Source organism: Trachemys scripta, chromosome 1 (genome assembly GCF_013100865.1).
Source record: "Trachemys scripta elegans isolate TJP31775 chromosome 1, CAS_Tse_1.0, whole genome shotgun sequence".
Lineage (NCBI taxonomy): Eukaryota > Metazoa > Chordata > Testudines > Emydidae > Trachemys > Trachemys scripta.
In genome coordinates, this window is record NC_048298.1 from 193277692 (window position 1) to 193302976 (window position 25285).

Sequence of the window (25285 nt, forward strand, 5' to 3'; positions counted from 1 at the left end):
AGGTCAGGGCCCTGAGCTCCGAGACTCGTCTAGCTGACGTGATAGCAACCAGAAATGCCACCTTCCACGAAAGGTGAGACCAGGAGCATGTGGTCAACGGCTCAAACGGGGGCCCCGTGAGACAAGCTAAGACTAGGTTTAAGTCCCACTGTGGAAGCAGGGGTCTAGAGTATGGAAAGAGGCATTCCAGACCTTTAAGGAACCAGACAGTCATAGCGTGGGAGAACACTGTGGGAGAACCGATATGGCCGCCAGGTACACCTTGGCCGACGAGAGCGCCAAGTCCGGGGCCCTCAGATGGAGGAACTAATCAAGGACAAGCTGGATAGGGGCGGACACTGGGGGGACACCCTGGTCTGTCGCCCACTTACAGAATCGTGACCACTTAGCCAAGTAAGCACAGCAAGTGGAGGGCCGTCTACTTTCAAGGAGGACGCACTGAACCTGTTCCGAGCACGCCCTCTCCTGTCCCCCTAGCCATTGAGCAGCCATGCCATGAGATGAGAGCCGCCAGGTTGGGGTGGAGGAAGCAGACTTGATCCTGTGAGAGCAGGTCTGGGTGGAGCAGTAACCGCCACAGCGGAGCTACCACCAGGCTCATGAGGGTTCCGTACCAATACTGCTTGGGCCACTCGGGGGCAATCAGGAGGACCTAGGCCTTGTCTAACGTTATCTTTTCCAGGACCCTGCTGATTAGAGGGAACGGGGGAAAAGCGTAGAGGAGCCTACCCGACCAGGACAGGAGAAAGACATCAGAGATAGAGCCCCTTCCCAGGCCTCCCTGGGAGCAGAACAGGGGCCTCACCGGTTCTGTCGAGATGCGAACAGGTCCACCTGGGGCGTTCCCCACCTTCGGAAGAGCCGGTGGGCCACTTCCAGGTGGAGGGACCATTCATGTTGCAAGGAGAAGTCCCTACTTAGGCGATCCGCCCTCTTGTTCCGGGCACCCGGTAAGTGGAAGGCCTTCAGGTGGATATCGTGGGCTATACAGAAGTCCCACAGCCTGAAGGCTTCATGGCAGAGGGCAGAGGACCGGGCCCCGCCTTGCCTGTTGATATAGAACATGGAGGCCATGTTGTCTGTGAGGATCTTGACTACCTTGCCCTCCAGGCGCGAGCGGAAGGCCATACACGACAGCCGCACCGCCCTTCTGTTCTTTGACATTTATATGTAGGGTCAGGTCTTGAGCCGACCACAGGCCTTGGGTCTGAACGCTCCCCAACCCAGATCCGATGCATTGGACACCAGCTCCAACGAAGGGGCCTTGTCCTTGAACGGGACCCCTTGAAGCATGTTGCTTGGGGTGGACCACCACCTCAGGGAGGTGATCACCGAGTCTGGCACTGTGAGGACCTTGTCCATCCTGTCAGTGGCCTGTGAGAAATTCGAGGCCAGCCAGAGCTGGAGGGGCCTCATCCCAACGTGCACGCTGACATATGGCCCAAGAGCTGCAGGCAAACCCTGGCTGTTGTAACCAGGAACCTCGTGACCGAGTCGATGAGACCCTTCAGGGTCTCGAACCTGTCTGGCAGGAGAGAGGCCCTGGCTGACACTGCATCCAGGATTCCCCCGATAAACGCGATGCGTTGGACCAGGACTAACGTGGACTTGGTATTGTTTACCAGCAGGCCCGAGGCGGTGCATGTGGACAGGAGGAGCGCCACATGATCCCTCATCTGCGACCAGGAGGTGCCCTTGACAAACCAATCATCCAGATAAGGAAATATCTGTACCCCCCGCCATCTGAGGTAGGCCGCTACCACCGACATGCATTTTGTAAACACCCTGGGGGTAGTGGACAGTCCAAACGGGAGGACCGTAAATTGGTAATGATTGTGTCCCACCACAAACCAGAGGAAGCTCCCATGCCCCTCGAATATGTGGATGTGGAAGTACGTGTCCTGTAAATCAAGGGCAGTGTACCAGTCCCCGGGATCCAGGGAGGGGATGATGGAGGCCAGGGAGACCATGCGGAATTTGAGCTTCACCATGTGCTGGTTTAGGCCCCGTAGGTCCAGTATGGATCTGAGCCCCCCTTTGGGATAAGGAAGTAATGGGAGTAGTACCCCTTGCCAGTGAACTCCTCAAGCACCGCCTCTATCGCTCCTAGTTCCAGGAGTCGCCCCACTCCTGCTTGAACAGAGCTTTGTGAGAGGGGTCCCTCAGGATGGGCGGGGATGGTTGGGCGGGGAGGAGGTAAACTGGAGGGTGTAACCCCGGGAGATGGTGTTGAGGACCCATCAGTCCGAGGTGATCCACGACCATTCCGGGAGGAAAGCACACAACTGGTTGGACAAGGGAAGCTTTATTGGGGTTGGATCCCTGATGAGGACTGGCGGGTTGCCCCCGAGCATCCCGTCAAAACCGCCTTTTCCCCGCCTGCTTACCCTTAGAGGGTCCAGGCTGGGGGGCAGGTCGAGACTGCCTGTGAGGGCGTCTCTTATAGTCTTGCTGCTTCTTATGGGCGGCCTCGTACTTCGGGAGGGTGGCTGGGGTAGAAGTCTGCTGCGGCTTAAATTTAGGTTTAGCCGGAGCCGGGACATATAGCCCCAGTGTCTGGAGGGTCGTGCGGGAGTCCTTCTTGCCATGCAGCCTTGTATCTGTTTCCTCTGCAAACAGGGCTTTCCCATCAAATGGGAGATCCTGCATGGAAGACTGCGCCTCGCTGGACAGCCCAGAGAGTAAGAGCCATGATGCCCGTCTCATGGACACCGCTGAGGCCATTAACCACATTACCATGTCCGCAGTATCCGAAGCAGCCTGTAGGGAAGCTCGAGCTACCGTTGCCCCTTCCTCCACAAGCACCCTGAACTCCTTATCACACTCCTGGAGGGAGTCCTCAAACTTGGGCAGAGAGCCCCACAGATTGAATTCGTACTGGTCCAGGAGAGCCTGGTGGTTCGCCACCATTAACTGGAAGCTCAAAGACAAATAAATTTTTCTTCCGAAAGAGTCCAGTCTCCGAGAGTCTTTGTTCTTTGGGGTCGGGGCTGGCTGACCTTGTCGTTCCCTGTGGTTGACTGACTTGATCACCAGGGAGTTGGGCGCCGGGTGGGTATATAGGTACTCATGCACCTTAGCGGATACGAAGTACTTTCACTCAGACTTTTTTGATGTAGGGGCCAATGAGGCCAGTGTTTGCCACAGGGCATTTGAAATCTTAGCCACCCCTTCATGGAGCAGCAAGGCCACCCTACCCGGTGCTGATGGGGACAACACATTAAACAGGGAGTCCGCAGGCTCTTCCATCTCCTCTGCTTGGAGGTGGAGGCTTTCTGCCACCCTCTTTAAGAGATCTTGGTGGGCCCTAAAGCCCTCCTGCGGGATGGAGGGGGGTGGGGCCACAATCGCCTTCTCCAGCCGGGGTGAAGAGGCCGGCGTGGTGCCCTGGGTGTCAGCCAGCACCAGAGGATCCACCACCTGGTCGGACTCTGGGCACAGTGCCAAGGACGTGCATCCCACCAACTCCTTCGTTGGGGGTCTGGAGAGGGAGGCCGACCGAGCCTCTGAAGCACTGACTACCAAGCGAGCTCCCACCACGGTGCCCACTGGTACCACTGGGCCAGCCACGATGCTCAATGCCACTGCACTTGCTGTGGCACCGACGGGGCCGACGGTCCGGGGTGGCCAGTCTGGCTTGTTGAAGGGCGGCTACGAGCGGAGACCTGGCTGGCATAGGATCCGCTGCTGTCTCTTGACTAAGAGGAGCGGCGGTGCCAGGATCTGCGACAGTCATGGGACTGCGATCTCGACGTGGAGGACCGGTACTGATAGTAATAGCTGCTCCGTGAAGAGCCTCAACGGGCGGACCCACGACAGCAAGACGCTGGCAATCGACGCCTGGGGCTGAGATGTCTTGGCGGAGACTCGGAGCGGGAGTTCGAACGGGAACGGCGTTGACGACCGTGCCGTGACCGACTGCAATATCTTTTCCGGGATGATGACCGACGATGACATCCGCTGTGGTCCTGTCGATATCCGCCCTCTGAGGAGGACTGGTGCCTTTTAGTCCCGGCCGGACGGAACCCAGCCCAACCGCCTAGCTGGCGTCAGGGGTGATCCACATGGACTCTGCCCCTAGCAGACGCTGGGCGGTGATTGGCGTTGGGAACATTCCCTCAACCGCGACCGGTACCAAGCCAGGGACGACTGCAGAGATCCCAGCGGCAGCTTGCCTCTGGAGCACTGGGCTCACATCGCCGGGGCTCTGGACACTGGCATGGACATGACGTCTTGGGCCGCCTGGAGGACTTTGGGTGTGGAAGGTATCCGGACATCTGGAGAGGCCTGTTCTGAAGAGGCTGGGCTACTCCGCTCTACGTGAGTCGGAGGCCTGGGGCCCAATGGGGATCAAGGACTGCCCGACATGGGCCTAGCATCTTTCCCAGACTTCCTTCGTTGATGTTGCAAGGAGGGAATCTTGGTCCTCTTAGCGTGTCCCGTGAATGGAGAGTGGTGCCGACCGGTCAAAGGCACCGGCTGATCGCCACGTACTGACCGGGTGTCAGTACGTGGCACCGCGGTGCCCGGTACCGTCTCGGAGCGGCGTGCCGGGGTTGGAGTCAGCGCCAACTCCATCAGAATGGCCCAGAGCCTAATGTCTCTTTCCCTTTTGGTCCAGGGCTTAAACAATTTGCAAATTTTGCACCTTTCGCTGATGTGGGTCTCTCCCAAACAGTACAAACAATCTGTGTGCGGGTCGCTCCTTGGCATAGAATGCCAACAAGAACCGCAAGACTTAAATCCTGGGGCTCGGGGCATGCCCCGCCCCTGGCTCACTGACTAACTAAACAGCTAACTAACTACAGGTACTAAACAAACGAACAGTTCTGGGGACGAGCTACAGCGAAGCTGGAGCAGAGCAGTTCCAACGCACCTTCACTGGCGGCAAGAAGGAACTGAGGGTGGGGGGAGCGCGCAGCTCCCCTTATACCGTGCAAGGCAGGCGCCACTCCATGGATACTGCTAGGGGGAAAACTTCCAGCACCGGTGCACGTGGCGAGCACGCACACTGATTGTGGAATACATATGAGCAATCACTCGAAGAAGAATACATTTTACAGTATTTGGCAAAAACAAACGAACACGGGTTTTCAATCTGTACTTCCTGCAGCCACCACCTAGTGTCAGACTTCTGCACTGGCACACACTGAGCTGTTCTTGTATCTTAGGACCAAGAAAAAATAAGAATAGGCAACTAAAGTATACGGGCTCACTTCTAACGTACATCGCTGCAAATTGTCCAGTACACTATTAAGAATTTATCTTTATTTTGTATTCATTTCTTTATATCCTGACTGTGGGCTTTTTCTCTCTTTGTTGTCTCATCTCCAGAAGAAGAATGCAGCAAACACCATAGCTAGCAATGGGAGGATGCCATCTGACTAAGATCTTCCCATAGAATAGTTCTTTTACAAAGCAATTAATTCAGTCAAGGAAACGGTACTAAGCTAGAAACACCTTAAAAATCATGCTGCTTCTATCCAAGTGCTCATCAAGTGTGAAGCTGGTTATCTTCCAAGACAGATGAGATAGGGTACATTGTAAGGTTAGTTTGGCCACAGGCTAACATTTAGAGTTTACTAAGTGCTGAACTAAACTTAATAGCTATGTTTGCATGGAGATCTGGCAAAGAGATCTCTATGCTTCTAACACTAATAAGCTTAGCATTTGATTTTCAGTATGTGCAAAAAGTCTTTTTCTGAATTATAGGATTACTTAATATCAAATTCTTTTTCTCTAAACACATGATATAGGACAGGCTTTTCCATCCATGACTTCGATGGGAGAGATTGTGAACAATTGAGTTCCTGAATCATATATGGTTGAATTCTCAAAAAAAAAAAAAAAAAAAAAAAAAGAGAGAGAGGTTTGTTTGTTTTTCCGGAGAAACATTGCAACTTAATTTTAAATCAGACACTTTGTATTTAGCTTTGTTAGATGTTAACAATTTCTCCTCCATCTTTGCCAAGGTGGGTGTTAGTTGCTAGGATTGCCATTGCTATGACCTGGGGGGCGGGGGGATTTTAATGCACCAAATGCAGGTGATTTATGAAAATCTGGTGGGGTTGAGGCATAGAAAAAGTCACTAGCTTTAAAAGCAAATTCATGTGACCAATTTTGGAATGCAAAGCTACCTTAATCACGTATGATAAAGCTTAAACTGGATTAAGAAATTAGCATTCTGTAAGGTCACTCTCTTCCTAATTAAGAATACACAAACTACCACTTGTTTTTATGCTGTATATACACTGTACGTTCTGTTTACCATGTGTGACCTTTTTTATTCTTTGATATTATCTTTTGGATTAAAAACCCCAGCACGTCTGTCTAAATTTTTTTATTTAAAGATGACTAAAACTGAAAGAGAAGAAATGTGTCTGTCTTCAGTTGTATATTTGACAGCACTTGGTGTATAGTCATGGGCAGCCCAGATTTTTAAAAGTAATTTTTAGGTGCCCAACTTGTGATACCTTAAAGGAGTCTGATTTTGAGAGTGCTGAGTTCACATCCTCTGAAAATCAGCTCCCTTTATAAGGGGCCTGAATTTGGGCACCAAAAAATGGAAGCACCCAAAATCTCTAGTGACTTTAGAAAAATTTAGGGTGTGGTTTCCCACATACAATTAGTTTATTTTATTTTGCTTGGGTCTTTCATGTAGTAGCAAGGGAGAGAGGTACTTTAAATGTGATTGTAAAAACACATAAGTTGGCAGGGAAACTTTGAGGGGTATATTACCTGAAACTACTTTTACCTGGATTTCAAGATGACGTTGTCTCTTTATAGTAAATACCATCTGGCCTCCAAAAATCCAGCAGATGTAACACTAAATTGGAAGGATGGAATTTTCAAGTGCCCAATGTTGGCCTAACTCTGTTTCCACTGAAATCTGGCAAATCAGATCCTTCCTCCAAAGGTGGCTAGTACCGGCTGTTTCAGAGGAAAATGTAAAAATCCCACAGTAGGCAGATGTTGAATAATCTGTCCCCCACGTTAGATCTCACCCATTAGTTAGAGAGTGGCTTAAGACTTGAAACATGAGGTTTATATCACTTCCAAATTTTTTTATATTACTCTGGATATTCTTGTCCATAGAAGGTCCATGACTTTCTGAATCTTGCTATGTTCTTGGTCTCAACTACTTCCTGTGGCAGTGAGTTCCAGAGTCTAGTTCAGAGTTGTGTGAAAAAGTGCTCCCACTTACTCCAGTGGGAGCAGAGTTAAGCCAAGGCTGAGCACTTTGAAAATGCCTCCCAAAACACAGCCTGGTATAATTATCCAGTTCATGAGCTGAATGGACAGTTTAGTAAGATGTTTTTTCAGATGTGCATATCAAATAATAAAAATAAGATTTGCCTGAAGTTACTATTTTGTAAACTGTGTGAAAGAATTTCCTGCATAGCTTCCTTTCTGAGCTTTTTTTGCAGACAATGCTGATTCAGCCAAATTGAAACTTTCCATGGAAATGACGCAGCCAACCGCCGCCGCCACCTCAAATCTTTTCTTCCCCTCTGGCAGAGAGGAGGAAATTGAACTTGGGTCTCCCAAATTCCAGGCAAGTGCTCTACAACTGGGTTTAAAGTCATAAGGTAGGCACCTCCTCCTCCAGCTGCCAGATTTTGAATCAGACCCAATATAGTAAGTGGCCTCTGAGCACACCTATCTGATAGTGCCCTGCAGGTGACTTAAGCAGCCGAATGCCTGTTTTCCCCAGTTCATGGATCACCCTGGGGCTTAGGTGAGAGCTAGGCATCTGGACACACAGAGTCAGGCTGCAGTGCACATGCACAGAGGCAGGAAAGTAGGCGCCCAGGGAACCTTTACAGCAAAAAGCAGGCACCTATAGGGTCGGCAGAAGTTTTGTGAATCATAGTCGAGCCAAAATGGAATTAGATGCCTGAAACGGGGACTTAGTCATCTAAGTCTAGGGTTTAGGTGCCTAAGTACTTTTGTAGATCCCACCCCAAATGTTTATTCTTTTTTAAGGCATACATCATTCTGTGATTTCCTATGAAATCCCTTCCTTTGCTGAGCCTTGCATTAGAAAAACCAGTAGATTGCACCACTTCCTCTGTAAAAAGAGCCAGACACGTGGTCCATGGCAAAAAGATTAGACAACTCTGAGATTTCACAAGGGCAACCAATGTTTATCACAAGGGCAACCAATTGTTATCTCAATGCTCAATGTTTATCATTAAACAAGCTAAATGAATACAAAAGCTACATGGAGAAGGATATACTGTATGAATGATTCCAGACAACCTCCTCCTTCACTGAGAAGGTATTGTCAATACTAGATAAAGGCTCCTTCATGTATATATCACTGCCATCAAACATGCTTCTTGGCAGACCAATAGCATTGCCTGAGGCTATGTCGCCACTGAAAACACTATAGTGTTACAGCTGCAGCACTTCAGTGTAGACACTCACTACAGCAATGGGAGGGGTTCTCCTGTGTCTGTAGTTAATCCACCTCCCTGAGAGGCAGTAGCCAGGTCAACAGAAGAATTTTCTGTCAACCAAGCACTGTCTACGCCTGGGGTTAGGTCGGCCCAGCTACTTCTCACAGCAGGGTGAATTTTTCACACCCCTGAGAGCGTGAGCTGTGCCAAGGTAAGTTTCCAGTGTATACCAGACCGCAGACTTTTTAGGATGTGAATATGATGCAGGTGTCATTCCTAACCATGCCTTAGGATAATTGCAGAACTCATTAACAAAAACTGCACCTAGTATTCACCGTACTGTCCCTAGAATCCTACTTTCTCTGCTTAGAATAAAATCCAACCTTTCTTCACACACAATCCCATTACTTGGCCTTTGTATGTGCATTTGTGGGAGGGGTGTGGAATTTACTCCTCCCAAATCACAGGCCAGCTACAGCGCTGGAAGACTGTGCCTCCACAAGCATTAGCACCTGCTGCCCCTCTGTGCCTCTTCCATAAGGGGTCTTGGTGACTGGATCTGTAAGCAAAATCATAGGGCATTTTCCCTCATGGCCTCTGGCCTCTCTGTGTCACCCAATTTGAATCTAACACTGAGACCTCCTCTGTGGCTCCTGCCCCTCCTGTCATGAGGTTTCAGGGATGTGGAAGGGCTTGTTATGGGCTCATTCACATGGGTGAAATTTGCTCATAGTGAAAAGTAATCAAAAATTACTATAAGCACTTGCATCTCAAGTCTGCATTCTACAATGAACTTTTCCCAATAGCTGTGCTATGGAACCATGAATAAGGTAGCAAAAGCCATAGAAAATGGCTACAGAGCTGAATTAGCCAGACCCCATTAATAGACTTGGACAATCAAGTAGAGAGTATGCAGATGACACCAAGCTGTGGGGGTTGCAAGCATGTTAGAAGAGAAGATTAAAATTCAAAATGACCTTGATAAATTGGAGAATTGGTCTGAAATCAGCAAGATGAAATTCAGTAATAATAAGTGCAAAGTACTTCACTTGGGAAGGAAAAAATCAAACATACAACTACAAAATGGGGAATAACTGGAAAGCTGAAAGAACTGAACAGGCTCTGGAAGTTATAGTGGATCACAAATTGAATGAGAGTTGTCAACATGATGCAATTGCAAAAAAGGCTACTGTCATTCTGGGTTGTATTAACAGGAGTATCATATGTAAGACACAGTTTGGAATTGTCCCATTTTACTTGACACTGCTGAGGCCTCAGCTAGAGTTCTGTATCCAGTCCTGGATGCCACACATCAGGAAATATAGTGACAAATTGCAGAGAGTCCAAAGGAGAGCAACAAAAATGACAAGGTTAGAAAACCTGACCTATGTGGAAAGGTTAAAAAAACTAGGCATGTTTAGTCTTGAGAAAAGGCTGAAGTGAGACTGGATAACAGTCTTCAAATACAATAAGGGCTGTTACAAAGGGGACTTTGATCAGTTGTTCTCCATGTTCACTAATGGTAGGACAAGAAATAGTGGGCTTAATCTACAGAAGGGAGATTTAGGTTAGATATTAGGAAAATCTTTCTAACTATAGGGATTGTTAAACTCTAGAATAGGCTTCTAAGGGAGGCTCTAGAATCCCCATCACTGGAGGTTTTTAAGAACAGTTTGGACAAACCCCTTTCAGGGATGGTCTAAGAGGTTTACTTGGTCCTTCCTCAGGGCAGGGGGCTGGACTTGATGAGCTTTCAAGGTCCCTTCTAGCCCCACATTTCTATGATTCATACACATCACTCTCTTAAACATCTTGCTGTCTCCCTGTCCTGCCCTCCCAGTTGCAGATGTTGAGATCCTTCCCCTGTGGAATCATACTGGTACCTCCTCATTTTTTTAATATGTTGTCAAAGAAGTTGTGCCCAATCTAGGATTTTTCAGAATACTAATGGCTGAGGGTGCAGTTCCACCAATTTCTATTGGGTCAGACAATAATGGAAAAAATGTCTGAGCCTGCCCAAGCCCTGAATACACTCCAGTCTCCACTAGTGGAGATACACCCCTTGGAAAATTTTGTGCCCCAAAATCCTATTGGAGCTGCAGTTTTGGGTGAGCTTTCACTGTTTATGCATTAACTGGATCTTGAACTCCAGCCATCATGGAATTTTTTAGTTTTAGTCCCTTAGTCTTCTGACTGCGTGTGTGCACATTTGGGCTGGATATCGCTTTCCTCAGCTGGATAGAATTATAGTTGCTGCCTAAGATCAGCCAAGGGAGATGTTATGTGTTGGCTCTAACTCCTCAGCACAGCTGTGATGTACAAGGAATGTAAACAAGAGAAAGTTTTCAAGATTATGGAGATCTTACGCTTTCCAGCAGCGCATGATGAGCAAAACTCCACCTCCCAGGGCCTAATTTTAACGTCTTTTTGTCATTAACATATAGCAGGTAATGGGGGCTATATAAACTATGTAAGAAACTAGTTAGAGCTTTGGTGGCTGTACTGCTCCTTCAGCCATTTTGGGTGGAGCAAGGCAGGTGCCGAACTCCCTCCCTCCAGAAACACCTTCAGCACCTAAGCTGCCTGACTCCATGTAGCAGGTTCCCCTTTGTGGATCGCTAAGCAAAGATGCACATGTCCCTGCAGCCTGGCCTTAGGCTCCGAGGAGATACAGGGCTTAGCACTCAGCCCCCAGGACAGAAGCTCACATTATCTGGCTTAGGGAGCTCCCTGCCTAGAGTGCTGGCTTTTGTGGATCCCATTCTTAGGCACCTATCTCTCCCTATTCATTGTATAGGGATCTTAGACACCTAACTCAGCTTGATGGATGTCAGTGTTGTTCCTGTGATTTTCTAAAAATGAGGCACCAGTGCCACGATACTCAGTGTTGCAGCCTGAGTCCCTTCATGGATTCCACCTTTGATGCTAAAATGCATCAAAATCATGATTTCTCTTTAGATTATCCAAATCCAGATTCTGTGGCTTTCAAACAAATTATAATTCTATTCTATTTTATTTGAATGTCCACATTTCTCTGGTTTTTCATTCCCTCCCTTTAATTGCTACTAGAACTTCTTGGGGCTGCCTTTGAATTTTTCAGGTTGTTTACTGATATCAGAGAGCAAACACTTTTTCAGGGAAAAAGAAAATGGAACCGCAATTTTTGCATCTCTGACTTTCGAGGGTATGACCGTGAGCTGTCATTACCTGTTCCTCTAAAACCCCAGAACAGAATCGTTTTAAGTCACTTGACTGCCTCTATTGCCTTTTACAGAGACAAGGTGGGTGAGGCAATATCTTTTATTGGACCATCTTTTGTTGGTGAGCAAGCCAAGCTTTTGAGCTACACAGAGCTGTTCTTCAGGTCACAAAGAGCTCTGTGTTTCTTGAATGCATGTCTCTCTCACCAACAGAAGTTGGTGCAATAAAAGATATGACCTCACTGACTTTGTCTCTCTCATATCCTGGGACCAACATGACTACAACCCTGCATACATCGATTGCCTTTTGACAGTTTGGGGTTTAAGAGCTAATTAAACTAGGGGCAGTACTAACAGGCCTTCCTTCCATTTTCTTGCAATTTGTCATCTTGCACAAGTGTAGGAGTAATAATGGAAACATGGTATAGATTATTTGGGGGATTTATATACAGATTATGGCACCTACTGAACATTCTGGGCTCTCCCAAATGCTTGCGGTTAGCTCCCCAGAGTGGGATTTGGTACAGCATGACTTCAGAATGGAAAAACATATACTTATGATGATCTGGGCCTGGATTTGACAGTTCATGTGAATTTGCAATTTACTTGAGCGGGCGGTGGGAGGGGTTGTCTGAGGATGCTAGCAGGTATCAAAGCCATAGTTTACTTTTTCCACTAACCTTATCTTCCCAAATAAATCTGTTAGTTTATTCAAACCTAGGATCCTTCTGAAACCATTCACAGCTCTGCCTGTTATATTCAGGAGCGAAACCAGATAGTAGGGGTAAAATCGTGGCCTCATTTAAATCAACTGATTTCACCCTAGAAATATATTTTTGAAGTAGATAGGGAAGGGCAGGAATCCTTCAAAGCTAAACAAGCATACAGCCACGGCTAGTCAGTAAATGCAGAGCTGTGATATCATAAAGGTAGCATTATTACACAGGCAAACCAAATGCAAGTTAGCGGTAGGAATGTAAAATATTAAACGATTAACTGGTAAGTATTGGTCTGATCGTTAACCCACCCTAACTGTTACCCACTCTGTGTGCAGGTCTTGAACCGGTTCTCCAGCCCCAGGCCACACCAGCTAGCCCTGGCGCGCCCCAGGCCGTGCTAGGGGCTTCGTGGGGGATGGCCAATTGAGAAGGGGGAGTGCATTGAGGCCGGGGAGTGTGGGCAGGGGCTATGGGTCCTGTGGGGGATAAAGTAGTCCCTGGCCTCTCCCTGTGCCAGTGAAAGGAAGCTGCTGCTGCTGGGGTGGCACAGAGCATCTGCAGAGGCTGACTCCAGACAAACTAGGTACCTGGGGCCCCTCTCCCTTTAATCGGTTAAATGATATAATCTTAATAGTTTATATGGTTATCTTTTTAAAAGATATTTACATCCTTCATTAGAGGAAGTGCAATGTGACACAAAACAGTCATCCTTATAACTCCAAGATTTTGTCTTATATTGGAGATTTGGCATTTTGCTGATCAGTTTTATTGTACACAGTGATGTTAAAATTTTGGGGAAGCTACTGAATTTTTAAAAATCTAAATTCCATTCACTTCAAGTAGAGGGGATATTTTTTCGAGCACTGTAGGAAAAGAACAACAAAACAATTACTATCACCCAGGTAACAAGACTGAAAATAGATGCAATATTACTCAGCTTACCATCCACCCCCTGGAGTTCTAACTCAAATGCAAATCTGTTCGTTTAAATCACAGCAGTGGCCTGAGTTTCTACTGCTTTGTGTGCACATTTCTACAGGGAATAAAATATGTAGAGACATGGCTTCACCAAGCTTATATCCCAGAGCAATGGGAACTGAAGTAAGTGACTCATGACTGCAAGACGACAGCATGTGACGCAAGACACACACACAGGGCAAACTGCTGAGAGAGACAGTTTACAACTAGGAGTTTTATTCTTACTGCCAGCAAAGGGCTTGCTCTTTTCCAGCTCATAGCATGCATTAGAATACAAATGTATTTAGTACAGTATCTCTCATATAAACTCTCTCCCAACTCTTTTCAGGGTTAAGTAATATAAGTTATGTAGCAAGATGTATATGGATTTAAATTACAGAAAACAGCAGGATTTAAATAAAAAAAAACAACAGCAAAGTGCCTAAAAAAACCCAGCCCACTGAAAACACAGCTTTCTCATTAAACTATAATTACCACATGCCACACTGTATTGCACTGTATTACATTGCACTGTAGTTGCTTGAGGCTCTAAACAGGGATTTTGCTCACTGTTAGGTTATGTCTACACTACACAACTTTTAGCAACACGGCTGTGCCATTACAGCTGTGCCGCTAAAAGACGTGCAGTGTAGCTGCTGTTTGTTGGCAGGAGAGAGCTCTCCTGCCGACAAAAAACTTCCATCCCCAACGAGCAGTGTTAGCATTGTTGGCAGGAGACGAAGCGCTGTTCACACCACTGCTTGTCCTCAGCAAAACTTTTGTCTTTCGTGGGGGGAAGGGTTGTTGGTGGTGTTTTTTTAACACCTCTGAACTACAAAAGTTTTGTCTTTCACTTGCCAGTGTAGACAAAGCCTTAGAAAAATGTCCCTGTCAGTTAAGGGCCATGTACAGTTACCATTTTACATAAATAACAATGGCAAGATATTGTACAGTGAATAAACTAAAAGCAATTAGTTAAAAAAATAATAGGGAAAAGTTATTTTTCCACAGTTTTGATAGTAGATCTAAGCATAATAGGATTCAGTCCTTAATTCAGCTAATATAAACAACTTGGAGCCAGGTCCTCAGCAGATATAAAACAGTGTCGGTCTTTTGGTTTCCATGTAGTCATGCAGATTTACACTGGTAGAATATCTGGGTCTAGATTTCTGCTTTCTGTTCACTTTAACTTTTTACTTCAATATCGACTGGGAACAAAAACATGTAGAAGGCAGGAGCAACTGGAATACTATGGCTTATGGTAACAGGGAAAGTGATATTACGTGAGTAAGGAATGTACATCTTAGAATACACAGAGTGAAACATTCTGGGGTTTTCTTTGACTGGAAGGATATTTCTAGCCTCATTTCTGGAAGAGGTCAGTGTCAGGCGAAGGGTCAGGGATTGGTAGAACATCAAAACTCTGGACTGTCTTCAGTTTGCATTTCAGGTATTTTAACCTAATGTCATCATTGCCCTGGCTCTCTTCATGGCACTCAGCCTTCTGGGCCCAAAATTCTTACATATATTACTCATGGGAGTCATCCCATTTACTTCAATTGGATAATTCACATAAAGGTTGCAAGATCAGGTCCTACATTTGGGGATTAGGATATGTTGCCACTGTAAAGGCTGCTCTGCAAAATGATACGGTGGGAATAAAATTGTTCACTATATAACTAATGAGTATTAATCCTGCATTGTGGCTAATCTCCTAAAGTAGCAGTTGCCCAGGGATTGCAGGGATTCACTTTTTGGGGGGCATGCAGCTGAACACCAAACATTAACCTTTGATTTTCATCAAATACTGAACACACATGACCAATGATCTTATGATCAGTATATTTTTCCAACTGGAGAGACTGCTGCTTCTACCAGTAAATAGATTAATGTGGCACAAACGGGCTGATTTTCACTTACAAAACTTAATTTTTGTGTGTACAAAACCTATGCCGCCTACAATCGCCTCCCGAAAACATCAACACTCTTGAGGCCCTTCCACACTAAAAACAGTCAGGTTGTTGGAACTGGTTACAATTCCCTGATGACAATTAAAACCCTGTTCACATTTGTAATGCAAGTGTGTTTTAATGATCTCCCTAAGCTGTACTATGTACCACAGTCCTGTTTGACTAGTTGTACAGATCTGTTGTGGGTTAGTGACATCACAAACCCTGGACAGTAGCAATGTGTGGCAGGGTTCCCATTGCCTCATGCGTGTACCCCAACTCGGACCTGGGTAAAAGGGGAATTGGCCTGTCTCCTGAGAATTCCAACTAGAAAACTAGTTGGTAGCATTAGGGGCTGGGGCACCCAGAGGAACATCAAATGGTAACTTTTGATCACTAATGGACTTAAGCTCAATTTGAACTGGAGGCATAAAAGCATTGAGAAGTTCTGTAGCCCATTACTAAACCCCTGAGCCATACGCTCTCTTAAAAATATTAAAAATAACTCATCAGTGTTCTTTTAAAGTGGACTTCAAAACTAAGGCTAGCGTTTAAAAAAACATGCTTAGGATCTGACCCTGCGGAGTACTGGAGTCAATAGGAGGTGTGGACACTCAGCACTTTGCAGGATCGGGCCCTGAGGGCAGTAATGATAGGTTTTTTATTTTTCCATCATTTACCCATCTGTTCCAGGGACCCGTTCTCTGATCTAAAGAAAGTTAAGACATCTATAAATGCTATTCAGTGCACTATAATCACTATTGCAGTCAATATGGATTTAAGTCCGGCAGTCATTCTTCAGACCAGTTCTGTTGCATCAATGCAGAAAACATGCCAGTCCTGCTAGTTTGCCGTTCCACTTTATTTAAAACTTTCTGAGAAATAGCATTGATTGCTGCCTCTTTTGCACAAAAGCCATCAGTCCAAGCCTCCCTGTCAAATCATTTAGAATGTCCATAATAACTCCAGCACAGAGTGAGCTCTGTGACAATATCCATTTTCACTAATCTACTTCCTATTAGCCAGAGAAGAGCATTTTTTCCATCTTCATTGACAGTTCCTGACAACATTATTTATTTTAATACTGGTCCAATGGGATTTCTGTTTGAACAGAAGACTTAAGGCCTAATAAATAAAACACTGCTAGGACTCTTATGTAGTAAATCTTCATTTTGTACAGTACAATCTATCTTAAGCAACCACTCAAATGACCCAACAAAATGAATGTCTTAGCAGAGACGGACTTCTGATTAAGGGGGTGCAGAACTGTACTGACTTAGGTCCCAATTCTGCCACCTTAAGGGGTTGTCTAGACTAGCAAGAGTGATTAGGCATTTTAGTGCACCTGGCTGCGTGTCGAGGTGCAGAGCTTGAGTAGCAGTGACTAGAGGTATTTTGCCTTTGGACCTCTAGGTGCACGGAGAAGTGAGGCAAGGGGAGGGTGCTTAGGACTGCTTTCTACATGTCCTTTTTGGAGGTGCAGCATGTGCTCCCCCCAGCAAATAACCTTAGCCTGATAGCTAGTGTACAGAGACAGGCAGAGCCCTGCACACAGGTGCTCATTCCCTTAGCAGGGGCTTGGGCACATCTAATGATGTTGTAACTCCCCTCGCTCACCAGGAATGCAAACAGTGCTTTGTTAGCTGCCTGCACCTGAACAGGTGTGTGAGAGCTCCCTGAGCCTGGTCCCTGTCTGGAGCACCTGTGCTAGAGGCCACCAGAATTGGGCACAAAACCCGAAGGACAGGCGCTACAAGTGTGATAGGTGCTTTGCTCTTCTGGGGAGAGGAACCGATTCTATGAGAACACAAGACTCACATTGGCAGTTGTTGAAAGGGCAATCAGAAATGCCAGAACCACTTACTGACGTCTCCTTTGGATTGCCCATGAAGAGGAAATAATTACTAGGAGGAAGGAGAGGCATCATGCAGCAGGCGCTTGAGGCATGGAGAGAGAACGTGTTAATGTCAATGCACAACTATGTTAATAGACACTCAGGGTTTCCTACATGTATTGCTTCCCTACAGGAGCTATTTTCTTGAGTTCCTCCAAAAAAGGGGTATATGCCCCCACACCTTCCCACACCCTATGTGGCTAGAACAATGCATGCAGCCCCCTCATGTTCTGGGAGTGAGGAAGTGCAATAGAATCTTATCACAATCCAGGCAGTAGAATGGCAGAAGAAATGTTATTTTCCAGATTCTAAGGGGCTTTGAAAACAATGGCCAGTAATCAAATCTCAACATTACACAAATGCAAAAGAAACTATCAGTATGTCTTTAAATAATTACCCATGAGACTTGCTTCTAAATTGACACGAGCCAGAGAAAAGCAGCCAAGAATCAGATGACATGAAGTGATATTTAATTAACCCAGTATTTCAGAGCAGTCATATATGCTGGTGGTAAACTCTTTAATGTTTGTTTTATCCCATATCAAAATGTACTATCTCAATGAGATATATTCCAGCACTGATCTATGTGTATATTCTCTCCCTGAGTGCAAGTCATTTTCATTTCAGTTTATGGAGTTTTACATGTGCATGTAGCGGAGAATATGCCCTTTATGGCAGAGCTTTGGACTCTCAGAAATATTCCACATTATGTTGCAGTTATCTGAAAACCCTAATGCTAGCATTTACTTGCTAGCTCTTCCTTCTCCTTCATATACTTTTAAGGTTGGTTGAGGTTTGACTGTAAAGCTGTCTGAGAGATGTTTGAGGCAGACTTCAGAATAGCAAAGACTACAAAGCTGCTCGGCACTGTTCCCTTCTGTTCTAAAGAACATGGCTGTAAACCCAAAACCTCAACCACTGCCTGCTGAAGTTCAGGAAACACATGTACAACTGGAGACCTCTGATTGTTAAATGTGAAATGAAAAGCAACAGTCAAACTTCCTTCACACAGTGTGTTTGGTGTCCAAATTGTGTGTGGCTTTCATGCTGTCATTTTTATACATATATTCATATTTACAGAGTGTGCTATGTGTTGTTTGGGTGAGCATATAACGCATGGGGTGCATATGGTGCAATGTGGTATTACACAATTGCATATTTTTTTCTATTCATGGTTACCGTGTGTGCATGAGCAGGTAGCATATTGTGTTTGTGTGTATGTGTGTGTATATATATATAGTGTGAGTGTATGTTTTGTGTAGATGTGCATGTTCTATGAAACTGTTACTTTTTATGGATACATTTAGGTGGGGCTGGTAACATTGTCTCATATTAAAGTTGCCAGACACTTCCCATTATAGAACTCTGTTTTCAGTAACTTATAACTTTGCCAAACGTTAACAGTTTAGGCTGAAATTTTCCATGCTAGTTGTTTGCCTCAGACTGAATGCTTTGTGGAAAATTTCAGCAAAAATGTTTAAGTTGATTCCAAGAATGAGATAGGGGGAAATATGTTATTTTGCCCATGTTAAAAAATTCTGGTGACCTTTTATTTGAAAAGTTCTGACACCCCCATGCTGTGGAGCAGGAATTTAATATTTGGCCAGGGGGTATTCTTTGTGTCAGGGATGTAACTTTTGCCATCCCTGTGAAAATCTGCCCAATTTTTCAGTTATAAGCCTGTGAAAAATTGCAGTTTGCACATGTTCAATGGAGACTTACCAGATGTATGCAGCTAAATTTCCTGAAGATCCCATCCATATCAGGCATGCTACAGCCCAGGGTTTTCCCAGTAATTGCATCTCTGAGCTGCTGTGGGTCCAGGTCCAGCTACCTGAATGGACAGCAGGGAGCCTGCCTGTCTGTCCTGTGCTCAAAATGACTCCCTGCTGGGCCCAGGAAGTGTGGAGGACCAAGCTGCCTGATTCAGATGCCGAGGGGGACAAGAGCCATACCTGTGGGGAGGGAGGAAGGTAGATTAAAACAAGCCTGGGGTGTGTGTGGGAACTGGGCCCTGGCAAGAAGTAGGAGACAGAAGCTGGGACTGAAAGTTAGCTTGTGGGGAGAATATGACAGGCTGAGCCAGGAGAATGGGAGCCAGTGGTTGTGGGGAGAAAGTGAAATCAGATGAGAAGCTGCCGGGGAGATGGAACTGAGAATCAGTGAGGTGGGGAAGAAGGCGAAGGGAAGACAGAGCTAATGAGAAGCCAGAGTAGGGGGAGAAAGAACTGAGTCTAGTTGGGCAAATAGATGGTGATAAGGAGGCAGTGAGAAGGAGCCTGAGGAGGAAGATTGGAACGGGGAACCAGTAAAGATGGAGAACGTGGGTAGAGAGGAGGCGACTGGAGGCCACAGTGGGAAACGGAGACAGATCAGACAAGGAGCCAGGAGTGATTGAACTGGCTGGGCAAGGAGATTATGGCTTGAATGAGAAGCCTGAGGAGTGGAGACTGGAACTAACTAGATGAGACTGTAACTAGGGTGAGGAGCCAGAGGTGGGAGTCAGAAGGGATCACATTTTGGGGGAATGGGCAGAAGAATCCATGCCCATTAGAGCACACTCCCCTCTAGAGCCTGGAAGAGAACTTACGATTCCTGAGTCTTACCTTTCCTCTGCTATCAGTAATTATCTGTGAAACTCACTGGCAAAGTGTCCCATTGCCCTCTAATATTGGCCCACATAGAGGATAGCAACCTCCTACTGCTATCAGTTACTCTGTTAGCGCAAGTGACAGAGGCCAGTGTGGTGGATCAGAAGGTTCTAAGCCTGCTGATGCCTCATGATGGAATTTCTGTTTTTTTCAGTTTGCTTTCTTAAAAAAAAAAAACATGAAATTACACACACATTCACATACATAGGAGACCTAGAGCTAGCCAACCCTGTTCCATCAGTCCCAGGTGTGCTACTAATTAACTGCATCTTAGCCAGAAGTGCTAGGATTAGGATCAGGTGATAGCCTGAGACATCTGGGCTTTATAAAAGGGCAGAAAAGGCAGTTTGGAGGAGGTGCCATAGGGAACAAGGTGGGTTTCTGTAGAAGGTTATGAATGAGGGTTTGGAAGAAACAGATTAAGTGCCTTGGGAGTCAAGGCTCTAGTCTCGAGCCTGGAAGACTGAAATGTAGCTAAGCCCAGAGAGGGCTGAGGCAATGAAGGACTCCAGGGAAGCACTCTGAGAAATCAGGACAAGGCCATGAGTGCAGTTTGCCTGCTGACTTCTTAGAGCCAGAGAGTTGAATAAGGAACACAGTCCTGTGGGGATCTAGAAAGGACTGGGAGTGGCTTATTTTTAGATTTTTTTGATTGTTTTGTTAATAAATGCAGACCCCCAAGGAAGAGAGCTATTGTACAGAAAGCCTTTGTGGATTATTTCTGGGAAACTAGTGAGAAGAAACTTAGGCAGGCACACCTTAAGACCTGCACCTGTGTTGAAAGAACATTAAGATTGCAAAGCCAAGCACTCCAGTTAGGAAATGCTAGACTGAAGGTTACTTGTGCACATAGCTGCTGACTTTCTTTCTAGCTGAGGTGTGCTTGACCTCCCCTACTCCAGGCCTACCTCCCACTCCACCCCTTCCTTCAAGTCCTCACCTCTTTCTGCCCCTGCTCTGCCTCAGGGCCTGTCCCCAAGGCTCCCCTGCTCTGCCCACTGGCCCTGCTCCCCACTCCACCTCTTTTCCCCCAGGGCCCCACCCCTTCTCCCTCCCTGAGTGTGCCCCATCCCCTTCCCTCCCAGTGCATCCTGAATGCTGTTGAACAGCTGTTCTGGGGTGCGCAGAAGGCACACGGAGGAGGCATTGATCAGTGGGTGGAAGGCACGGGGGGAGGGGGGCAGAAGGAGTTGACTGGAGTGGTGGAAGCTTGGCTGCTGGTGGGAGGCTAAGCACCCTCTAATTATTTTCTGTGGGTGTTCTAGCCATGGTATTTTTTTCAAAGGACCTCTGCCTCATTCACTGCACAGGATCGACCTGCTCTGGAGATGAATCAGGGTTGTGTAGTGAAGCTGAATGTTGTCTGTAAGATTCCGGTTTCATTTGTTGCAGAATTTGGAAGAGCTGTGGTGAGTAAAGCAGGGAGGGAAAGGAAGGTCTCATGGTTAAGGCAGTTGAACATTGTCCTGGAGAACTAGGTTCTATCCCCTTCCTGTGCTGTAGAGTTCCTATGTGATGCTGGTCGAGTCATTCAAATCAAATTTGTCATGGATGGTTGATAATTATGTGTTCCTCATGTTTTGGGTGCCTGACTTGAGAGCATAGGTGCTGACTCCATGGGTGCTCCGGGGCTGGAGACTCATGGGGAAAAATTAGTGGGTGCTCTGCACCCACTGGCAGCCAAGCTCCCCTCATCGCCTTCCCCTTTTCCTCCCCCTCCCACCCTGAGCGTGCCATGTCCCCGCTTCTCCACCTACCTCCCAGCATTTCCTGCCAGGCGTTAGCTCCGGGGGAGGAGCGGAATGTGGCATGCTCAGGGAAGGAGGCAGGGCCAGGGAGGGGATTTGGGGAAGGGGTTGGAATAGGGGTGGGAACTGTGGGGAAGGGGTGGGGCCTCATGGAAGGTGTGGAGTGGTGGTGGGGATGGGGACAGAGCGGGGGTCAAGCACCCAGGTCAAGAGGGGAAGTCGGTGCCTATGCTTGAGAGCATGTGGTGTGATTTGCATAAGAGCTGAGCACACTCAGATGCGAATAAACTCAATGGAGGCTGTACTTTGAACATACTGTATAAAGTACTATATAATGCTAAGTAATCTGAAATATCAGGTTGTAGATATCTCAAATGGGGCACCCAAAATTAGTGGATATTTTTGACCTTAATCTCTCAGTTCCCTGTCTGTAAAATGGGGACTTTAATGCTAGTTTGCTGCACAGGGGAGTTGTGAAAATAAACTGTTTGAAGCACTTAGATTCTATAATGAGAAATGCCACAAGAAAACCCCTGAGGAAATCAATAATTCTGTTTCCATAGCAGTGTTTGTTCAGGCCTTATTTACTGCACTCTGTTCAATGAGGATAAAACAAAATAGTAGCTTTGTGCATTAAAAGAAGTAAGGGTCCCTGTGACAGAATGTACCCCCATATTCACTCCATACACACTATTGTAGTAATCTTTGTACAAAATATGCCTTGTGAGGTATCATTTGAAAACTCAAACTTGATGATGAGTATTGTCCTGATAAAATGTGTGGCATCACTATGTGAAGCTGTTAATACCACCATACAGTGGAATCTTATGTTCCAAACTGAGGTTGATAAACAGGTCTGTCTCAAACAAAAGAATGTGTGCTCTGCTTAACTTGCATTTAAGCAGTAAATAGTCATCAAGCAGGAAAGGAAACAAGGACACTCAAACAGGTGAGGGGGAAAAAGCAGCAGAGAACATCCTTCCCCCATAGACTTTTTCCTGATACCCATCTGGAAATGTTTTTCAAGAGGGGGTCCCTAGAACTATAAAAAGAAGGGACAAACTCCCTAAGGTACTCCCCTCCCATTGATTCACTGCACCTGAAGGGCCAAAGTAAGCAGCTGATGGAGGTGGGGAGGCTTAGTGACCTAAAAAGTTTGGTCACTAAGACTGCTGAAGCATGTGGTGAGAGAACTGTGCCTTGAATTAAACATAGTTTAAGTAGGCACCAGTAGAATTTTATCTTTTTCTTGTAATTATTTCTGATGCTCATGCTTCATTACTTGTACTTGCTTAAAAATCTATCTCTTTTTAGCTAATATACTTGTTTTGTTTTATCTAATCCAGTGTGCTTGAATTGAAGTGTCTGGGAAACTCCATCTGAGGTGGTAAGCTGTGTGTATATTATTTATATAAAAGAAATAATGGACTTGTATTGTCCAGGAGAAGGTTAGACCTTCATATGTGGGGGGGAAATCTAAGACTGGGGGTGTGCTAGGGTCATAATGCAATATAACCAAGGCTGGTAAGAGCCAACAAACCCACATAAATGGGAGTGATTTATATGCTGGAGGCTTTGTGAGCAGCCCCGGCTGGAGGCTACATCTGCAAAGGATTGTAGGTTAGAGGGCAGGGGTGAAACAGCTACTCACTAGTCTGGATTGTACCCTGATACGTCCCAGTCCCATGGGGGGAAAAATAGCATGATCATATAATTAGACTGTATTATAATGAATACACATAAAGGGCTGAATGAAGGGTGCATGGGCAATCTTAATTTTATTTCCTAACTTTTGAGTGGTTGATTTTGCAACTTTAAAGTTTTAATGTAGTTTTTTGTGTGTAATATGTATCTATATGTTGTGCAGGCTGTGTAATTGGGTAGCATTTGTGAGTAGTGTATGGAGTTTGTGTGTAGTGTCAATGGGTGCATTTTTTGCATGCTGCTAGTGTGTGTAATTTCATTGTGTGCATAAATACAACCTTCTGACAATACAATTCAGTTCCTTCTACTAGATAGGAGTGAAGTCTCAAGCCTGAAGCCTGCTTAAATAGCCATCTGAGACAAAATGTCATTAGAAACCCTATATGCAAATAAATTGTATATTAAACTCCATAACCAATGGCTGCAGAGTAGATCTTGAACAATTCTGTTCCTAATTAACATACAGAAAAAGAATACTAAACTTCTGGTACTATCTCAAGCAAAGCAGCAGTCACTCCCTGTATCACAAAGCACTAGAGAATCAAATGATAAATCCAAACAAGAACATAATCCACTCCTATATGATGTTAATGGTGCTGAGGTCTTGGATAACCTCCTGACCTGAGGAGCAAATCTCTCCAAAACTGAACATATCCAAGACACTGAACCAAAAACTAAAACATCAAAGTATGGTGCATTGGGCAGAAAAAGTCAGAACATGCTAAACTGATACAGCTCCCTGCACAAATCACCATACACCATAGCAAAATGTGAAAAACTCTATGGTAGGCTCTTACCAAACACAGAATATGTGACCATAAACTACAGGTGGAAAATGAAGGCCATAAAATGAAGTGCAAATGCAGAGAGAGACAACCGTGCAACCAACATGACAGGAAAGGGAATGAAAGAGAGGCATTTTCTACTCCATTGTTCAAAGTTTGAAGTAGTATAAGGAAAATATTGCCTCAAATTATCAGAAATAAGACCTTTGTTTAAAATTTTGACTAAAAACTGCACATTAGTAGGAGAAAGATGAGACAGCTGAGATGACTTCATGCTATGAGTCAATCTTTGACTGAATCAGGAATGGTCAATAGTGACAAATGGGCAGGCGGATTAAATCCACAAACATGCTGTGAAGTCCTATCCTGGGCTGCAGCTTAATGTATTGTACGTCTGACAGACACAAGATTTCTATCTTTTCTCTTGTAGCTGGTTATGCCAAATATGCCAAAATACCATTGAACTCAATTGAAAATTGCATTGTGCATGCTATGTATGGGTAGTGTCAGTGGGTGCACTGTGCGTGCTGTGTGTGTTCTTGTGGTACCAGAGGGTGTATTGTACATTCTTTGCCTATGTATGGTATCAGTGGTTGATTTGCCATAGTGTGCGGGTTCACTGTATGTTCCTGTGTATGGGGAGAGGTGGCTAAGTGTGTGTGTGTGTGTGTGTAGGAGTGTGATGGGTGCATGATGTAATTCTGGTTCTCTCTCTCGGACTGTGAATATATGTTATGTTTCACTGGGTGGCTCTGCATTGGTGTCCATCAGAGGTGTCAGCAGGTGCATTGAATGGCACTGTGTGGCTCAGTGCCTAGCTCTCAAAGTTGCCATGCTGCTGAGGGATGTATGGTGTCTAGGCAGTCAATAATGGACTGTGTGGTATGTGTGTTTGAGTAGCTGCCATGGTGAGTGGGTAATAGAGGTGGCAGTAGAGAGTGGGTATGGGGTAAGTGGGTAGGTGGAGGTTGGGGGCTGTCAGATGCACTGTGTGTGGGAGAGTGTTTGGGGTGGCTGCAGTGGGTGGGTATTGTGAGAGTTAATGGGTGAGAGTGTGCACTGGATGCTGGGGAGTTTCATGGATATGGGGGGTGGCATTGTTTGCATTGTGTGGTGAGGAGAGAGGGGCAGGTAGTGACATTTGAGTGTGTGGGGCATGGTAGGGGGTGAGATATGTACAGGGATGGGCAATGGACAGGGCAGGTGCAACCTATTCGGTGACCTAGGCGGTTGCCTAGGGCACTAGCATTTGGGGGGGCAGCATTTTCTTTGGCGG

General features: G+C 45.9%; 1 protein-coding gene across 1 annotated transcript in view; it reads right to left on the reverse strand.

The window, feature by feature from the left end:
- The window catches only part of HSF2BP (heat shock transcription factor 2 binding protein), a 108549-nt gene extending 89479 nt beyond the window's left edge, over positions 1-19070 (reverse strand). Inside the window, exon 1 of the mRNA XM_034753738.1 lies at positions 18844-19070. Within this exon, the coding sequence (XP_034609629.1) occupies positions 18844-18891 (48 nt within the window). The 5' untranslated portion in view covers positions 18892-19070. The remainder of the gene's footprint in view (positions 1-18843) is intronic.
- Between the last annotated feature and the right edge of the window lie 6215 nt (positions 19071-25285).